The 7,491-nt window shown below is 42.8% G+C and overlaps 1 protein-coding gene across 1 annotated transcript in view; it reads right to left on the bottom strand.

The window, feature by feature from the left end:
* The window catches only part of ipo9 (importin 9), a gene marked incomplete at its 5' end in the record, with an annotated part of 12,413 nt that extends 5,035 nt beyond the window's left edge, over window positions 1-7,378 (bottom strand). The window contains 16 exon segments of the mRNA XM_035661756.1: window positions 5-93; window positions 238-366; window positions 1,197-1,345; window positions 1,627-1,853; window positions 2,739-2,850; window positions 3,142-3,335; window positions 3,480-3,586; window positions 4,189-4,287; window positions 4,409-4,560; window positions 4,640-4,698; window positions 5,201-5,301; window positions 5,530-5,649; window positions 5,898-5,984; window positions 6,223-6,311; window positions 6,939-7,140; window positions 7,283-7,378. Coding sequence (XP_035517649.1) covers window positions 5-93; window positions 238-366; window positions 1,197-1,345; window positions 1,627-1,853; window positions 2,739-2,850; window positions 3,142-3,335; window positions 3,480-3,586; window positions 4,189-4,287; window positions 4,409-4,560; window positions 4,640-4,698; window positions 5,201-5,301; window positions 5,530-5,649; window positions 5,898-5,984; window positions 6,223-6,311; window positions 6,939-7,140; window positions 7,283-7,378 — 2,012 coding nt within the window.
* Between the last annotated feature and the right edge of the window lie 113 nt (window positions 7,379-7,491).

The following is a 7,491-nucleotide window of genomic DNA, read 5'->3' as shown; positions in this document are numbered from 1 at the left end:
GTACCAGAGGCCGCTCTTCCCCTGCTCGTCCCTCCACTGAGCGACCTGCTCGAGGGCGACGGAGACGTACGCGCGCAGACACTCGCCGCCGTTCTGGAGAGGGGAGGGAAGTGAAGAATGAGTAGACGTAACAGGAGAGTGGTGTTAAGACTATTGAAGAGGCCAGCAGATTTGTGCAGAGTTAATCACATCAATACAGCACCGATGGGATATTTCTTTACATTGTTTTTGGTTTACCTGCATTATCGTGTTGTCGTCAGTGCGTAAGGTGCACTGTGCGACCACAGGAAAGGCCTGGCACACCAGCATCTCTGACAGAGGGGGTTTGGTGTTTCGGACGACTGTGGTCAGGATGTCTATAGACGTCTGAGGTACGGACAAAATAAAGAAAAGTGGTAAGACTCTGTCACAAAACTCAGGCAAAAAACATCAAAATGCTAAACTGATTGTATCGGCTTGGTCCTGTAACATTTTTATTCTGTCAAATGTAGACAAATTGAAATTGCAGAGTCATTAATTCACAGGATTAGAGGGAAACGCTGGGTGAGGAGGACATTAGGAAATGGGTGGCGGCTGATTGCTCATCTGGTTGAGTGCAATAATTTAACCAGATTACTTCTAACAATAGATACATACAGCATGAGCAAATTAATTTGCAACACCTAGTGTCCAGTCTATTAAACTCACTACAGTGACTGTAAAATGCAAAACTTCTGAAATAAACTGACTGTCTGCCAGAAGGACAACATGCTGATGCTACTGTGGGAATTGTTGGATCTAAAAACTAAATTGAACTGTCTCTAAATTATACTAGGACGAAGGAGTGAAGGACTGGTGAAGACATTTAGTGGGGCAAATATTACAGTTTATACCAAATATCATGGCAAACTTGCCAGTAGGTAGAGATATATTGTTGTGACGTTTACATGCACAAAATATTCTGGTTTTATTCTGATAAAGACAATTTTCCTATAAAGCTGTTTACATGGCTATGAATAAGGAATAAACCTCTAATATTCCTGTTTACATGCAGAAGTTTTCCACTGGTTGGCAGATTTGTTGGAGCACGCAAACACAGCATTCCTCTTTCACTCGTTCAACCACCTTTATAAAAAAACGTTCGATGTGAAATATTGCCTCTGCAAGGTTCGGCTTTCTATACGTCCGTGTGTCTTTTTGTGCCACTGTCTACTTACAGCACAGAGTCCGGAGGGAATCTTGTCGGGGGGAGCCTGCATGATGCTGACCAGCGTGGGGATGAGGCGCATCTGCATGGGGCCCTGGCAGCCTTCGATCTGTGCCAGTTCCTTAAAGATGTCCTGAGCCAGGGACGCCACCACAGGGTCTGAGGAGAACAGAGGAGACAGGGCCTGAGAAAAGATAAGAGACAAATCACATCTACGTGTCTCCTAACTTAACATTTCAATGTCCCAAAACTTTGTTTTCCTCACTGATTCCAGCTTATCCATGTCAAAGAATTAGAGACAAGTTGGAAAATTTAAAGTCCCAAATCTTGGGTCCTCTATTTAACCTTTAAAAGACAAATTACAAATTAAGAGAAAAAGCATGGAAGAAAGAAACGGTGTGAATGTAGTGTGACAGTCTGACAGAGGTCTATAGCAGTACCATTGTTATATTTAAGGAAAATAGCAATGGTGAGGGGGCAGATCTTGTTCTCGGCACTGGTGGTGAAGGCCGGGTCTACGGTGCAGACGATGCACAGAGTCTCCATGACGAGGGTGAGCACCTCTGAGCTGAACTGAGCGGCCAGTTGGACCAGACCCTCGAGGATGCTGGGGAGGAAGGGCTGAAGGACGTGTGTGCTCTCAGACAGCTTCAGCTGATCACAATACCTGGAGAATGACACCGATAGGAGTGTAATAGAAGTAGTATGACCAGACAGTATTAACCCAACGTTTTTATACCTTTAGGATTTATTTAGTGATCCTTTCAAACTCTTACTGGAAGTGTTAAATGTAAGTTTTATATCTCTGGTGAATGCTATTTGATTTGATTTATTTAACAAGTTTCCACTCTAACTGAGGTTTACAGAATAAAAGTATCAAACATCTCTTCTAGATGGAAAAACAAAAACAGCATTAAACAGGTCAACAGTTCCTATTTTAAGCAATAGTTCAACATTTCGGGGAATACGCTTGTTCCCTTCATTGCCGAGAATTAGATGAGAAGATTGATACCGCTCTGTCTGCAGCCAGCAGCTGCTTAGCTTATCTCAGCACAAAGTGGAAACAGCATCTTGCATCTAGTTTGTTTAATGTGTGCCAAAACCAAAGTGTAAAAACAAACAAGTAGCAGTTTTACACTGAATTGTGTCCTGGTTCTCAGCTGTGTACAGTCACTTCCTGGAGTTACCTGTGCCCGGCCAACAACTACAAATGAGTCATGGTTAGTTAGAGTTAATTAGCTTTAGAGGTGTTGGCAGATTTTGTTACCAGGCTGTTTCCACCCGTTTCCAGTCTTTGCGCTGAGCTAAATGGCCCTAGCTTCACATTTACCATCAAAGTTGTATCTTCTCATTAAACTCGGATTTTGCTTTAAGCTGTGTACGTATACATCAGGGGAAACATAACATTTGTCTATAGAATATACATCAGTATCAGTATAACTCTGCCTCTGTGGTTTCTGGCTTCGAGATACAGTTGTTCATGCTTGTTGTGTTGGATCACAAAAATAACTCTGTTTCAGCAGCAGCACAGTTATAAACACAGCTCGCTCACCCCCAGATGGCCCTGACCGCCGAGATGCGGACGGAGGGCGGCTGGCTGTCGTGGAGGCCGCTGACGGTGGCCTGGAGGAACTGCTGGATGAGCTCAGGAGACAATGCTGCCCCTGTGGAAGGACCATGGGCCAGCCAGAGAAGAAGGCGCGACGGAAGCGAGAGGGGTGGGTCGGAGAGACAAACCCAAAAACAAGAGGACAGCCGGAAAGAAGTCCAGAAGGAGAGAAACAAGCAGTGACGGATTGGTATAGTTAATCCAATTCATTTCAACATCAATTCCCATGTTTTACCCTTATGAAGATATTGAACTTGGTACTTAGTAACTAGACAATATTATAATGTTCTTAATACAATAGTACACATGTAAGTGCCTTGATATATACTATTTTATTTTTAAGTGCTGCTTCACGCCGTGTTCACTGATCTTCTAGAAAAAGGATCAGTTTAGGACTCACCTGCCAAGTTGAGGTCAGCGAGGATGACACTGGCCAGGAAACCGTGCATGTCAAACTGGATACGGCCGTTCTTTACGTTCTCCGTGATGATGGTTTTAACAGAGCCGAGGGCCAACATGCAGGCCTCATGGATCTTCCACCTGGTATTAAAAAACAAAACAAAACAGATATTACTTTTGACTTTTGCACCGATGAAATCAAACAGTAAAACCAGGATGGCAGTCCTCAATTAATGTGGCTCAGATTCGACAAAGCTTCAGTGTTCGTGTAGAGTCTCTCCTCACCAGTGCTCATTGCCACTGTTCTTGGCCTGCTCTGCCTCCTGGAGATGTCTGGTCGCTGCCGCTGCCAGCGCTGCAGCGCTCTCGTTCTGAAACTCTGCAGCAACAGCCTGCACACAGAGGTCAAAGGTTACAGTCATTATACAAACTCTCAGGGCGGGCCAGAGGCTGCAAACTGAGCTGATGAGCACAGAGTTGCTATGCTACGACTGCAAACTATATAAATGTATATTTCTGACCCCTGTTTTACACATGACAGCACTGCTCAGCATCCTTATGATTCAACACTGCATAGACCATCTCTGTTCTAAAGCAAACAACCATCTCCAGTCCTTTTCAAGGGCCGGAGCAACATGGTTTGACAGATGCCTCGAGTGTTTGCGGAGGCTGTTTGTGTAGGAGAAGTAAAAAGAAAAGCAAGGAGGCGTGTTTCTTCAGACTATGTGTGGAAATAGACGTCTAGCGGGCATGAATGTCCTCCCATCCTCTGCAGACAGGACTGAGCAAAATATAACTGGAAAGATTTAATTTTACCAACCTGCCTTTTACCTGGAAATTAATGCGCACAACAGACAAAACATACAGAATTAAAACAGGCAAACACTCCAGAGATGGCTGAACAGAACAGGTTAGGTGTAAAAAGCACCCTCAGATTTCCTTTTAGTGCTAGACGTGATTTGTTGTGAATTTACAATAAGTATAAGTATCTCACCAGCAGCAGGTCCTGAGCAGAGATCCTGACCGAGTAGGAGAAGGTGTCATCATCCTCATCCTCTACAAACTGCTGGGGGTTAGCCGTCCACACTTTGATCTACAGAAACAAGAGGGCAAACACCATCAGGCCCAACACCAGTGAATCACCATAATTATACACGATGCATTTACTCGTCCGACGCCAGCACAAATTCATGTGTTTAAAGGTCATTTCTCACCTGGTCCTCAGTGATTTGCATGTAGAGGATGACATAATAGATGAGTTCAGGCAGCGCTTTCTTCACTGTGCTCTTGAACTTGTTGTTCTCCAGCAGCGTGTGGACAAACTCAAAGATGCTGAACACCAGATTCTCGAAACCCAAAACCTCACCTGCAAAACATGAGACGATGAGATCAGAAACAAACAAAACAAAAAGGATGGTGCTTAGGATGATGTGAACTCTGCTCACCATCTGAGTCTATAGGGTCGTCCACTTCCTCTGTGTAGTTGACTTCTGTTCGCACATAAGTGAATATATGATTAAGGAATACTCAACATCAACTAAAAATAAAATAAAAATCATTTTCATCCTTTTTAGGTCTTGTTCGTACTCATCTCACAGGACTTCTTGCTTAAAAAAAAGGTCCAGATTTCAGTCTTATTTGCTTCAGTCAGACAAAATGTATGTCAGAAGTAGAATTTACTGTCTCTCCAAGTCTTTTTCTCAACATGAAAGTGTTTTGTCCTTGCTGAGTAAGGAGGTGACTTCCATGTAACAGCATGAGCTTCTGCAGTGAGGTGGATTAGTGGTTTAAAAAGGATGTTCTGTAACCAAAAAGGCCACCAACACCAATCTCACAAGTGTTCGACAAAATGCCCACGAGGAAGTAAAACCTCTGCTTATATCATGGTTTTTTCCCCCCACCCCAAAAGGGATTTTAACTCATGAGTCTAATCAATGCGATTACTGCACAGACAGCAGTAGTTATCCCAGCAAGAAATGAGCCAATACACAGCGGTAAAAGGATATAAAGCTGCACTTTCAGTCAGCGTATTCCACACAATGGGTAATATCTGCTGCATGGACGACACCATGGGTTTGGGGAAGTTCTTCACCAACGCTGTCACTGCCTGATGAAAAAGAAGAAATACAGATTTGAAGCATTAATTGCAGACACTATACAAGTTAATATAAAATAATGATTAAAAACCACTACCCTTTTCTTGAGTTAATGAATATAATATCACCAACTTTACCATACAGTTTTAAAAACATTCAAAAAGGACATCAAATGTCTAAAAATGAGCTGAGACATTGAGACATGAGCAACTACTGGCTGACTCTGTGCAGTTTCTCACCTTGAGGACTTCCATCTTGAGACCGCTATCAGATGAGGGTCCATCAGGCATCTGCAGAGCCTGCACAAATGCTTCTGTGAACTGCTGCACCACAGGGAAGATCAGCGCTTTGGCTGCACCCTAAAAGACACAAACACAGTATTGTAAAATACTGAAATAAAGAAGTGTTACTGGAGCAACCAGGACAACATGAGGTCAATTTCACAAACACTGATTTAAATAAATCCCACAACAGTCTTTCCTCTGTTGTATCTTATTGAAATCTCTATCTCAACTTTTTCCACAGCAGAAGAGATAATCCATTATGTAAGTTTTCATTAAAACATCCTGAAAGAAAATGCTTTTATGTTTTGTGGTGACCGTCTCACCTTCTCAAGCTCTTCAATAGCACAGATCAGGTTAGCACAGGTGGTGAAAATCTCCACTGCTCTGGATCGGGTACGAATACTGTACACCTGTAATATTTAAGGAACATTAAAAAGGTGGCCCAAACGTCACATCAGACCAACACAGTGCAGCTATTATCAGTAACATAAAATAGTACATTTACTATCGGTATGTGACAAAATCAGTGCATCCAGAAAAAAAGTTAAAATGCTAAAAAATACAGTGAATTTATTCCTTTTCAGGCAGGAAAAAGGTGCAAAAACAGTTTAAGTTTCAATACAGGATAATATAGAGTTGTAGGAATACCTCGGCCATGGTGAAGATCTTGTACATTTCGGGTAAGATGACTGGAGCCACCAGCGGCATCTGTGTATCTGTCACCTCCCGAGTAAACTCTGGATATAACAGACAACACGTTGTTACGTAAACAAACAGACATTTAAAATACACATTTTTTCTCCTGAAGTTATCATTTTCACAAGGGGATGATTTCTACCTGAAGCGTTAACTTCTCATGAAGTCAGATTTTAGAAAATAATCAAAAGGTGACATGTTTTAACCTCAATGTAATGACAGGGACATGTTTTAAATCCCTGTGTAGAGCTGATTGGTATCATTCTTCTATGTAGTATAAATTAAAGGTCCCTTAACTGTAAGAGATGTAAATACACGAACTGTGTCTTTAGGCTGTGCAGTTTTTAATTATACTGGACTGGAAAACTTAAAATATTGTGTTATGCTATAACAACAAAAACAGAAATGAATGCAGGAAAATTATGTTTAAAAAGAGTCTAAATTTGAGTCAAGTGTGTTTGTGCTTGTGTGTAAAGACAGAGACAGTTAGAGCTCTGAAACCTTGTGCTGTGCTACACATTTAAGAGTTGAAACGTATAAATCATTAATGTTAAATATTAACACTGCCTCTGCGCTTAGAAAAAAGGAGTTAATGAATGCTCTACTATCACTGCTGCAAATCTTATTCTGAAATTCGTGTTTACTGCGTCTGGCATCTCATTACAAACCTGTGAGGACCCTCATGGCCCCGTGCACAGCATTGACATCCCCGCTGACCAGCATCTCCATCAGCAGGGTGAACAGCTGCGGCCAGGCTTCAGGCCAGTCCCAGTGGGCGATGGCCGACACGGCATACGCAACACTGGAGCGGACTTTGCTGATCGCCTCCCGCAGACCGCTTGGCAGCAGCTCCCGGATGGCGGCTTTCGCCTGGAGGGAGACAACAACAGGAGTCTGACAACGCTCGGCTCAAGAAGCCCTCTGAGGTCAAAGTAAAGAACAGTTATGAGAGGTCGAACTGTTGCCAGTAGCAGACAAAATAAATGTTTTTAAAAGGTGAAGAATGCGTCACCTGATCTGTGGTTTCAGGAGGCCTGAACTTCTCTGACTGGGAGCACCAGTGAGTCTCCACATACTGCTTCAGGATGACTGATGCTAACTGCAAACACAGACAACACACACGATCAATAATGTCACAATAACTGTGTACGACCTTCGTTTGACAGGTGTGTGTGTGTGTGTGTGTGTGTGTGTGTGTGTGTACGTATGTGCACAGATTTA

The sequence above is a fragment of the Morone saxatilis genome, unplaced genomic scaffold (assembly GCF_004916995.1).
Source record: "Morone saxatilis isolate NCDOM2014 unplaced genomic scaffold, NCSU_SB_2.0 Contig18, whole genome shotgun sequence".
Taxonomy (NCBI): domain Eukaryota; kingdom Metazoa; phylum Chordata; class Actinopteri; family Moronidae; genus Morone; species Morone saxatilis.
This window is presented reverse-complemented; position numbering and strand designations above follow the sequence as displayed.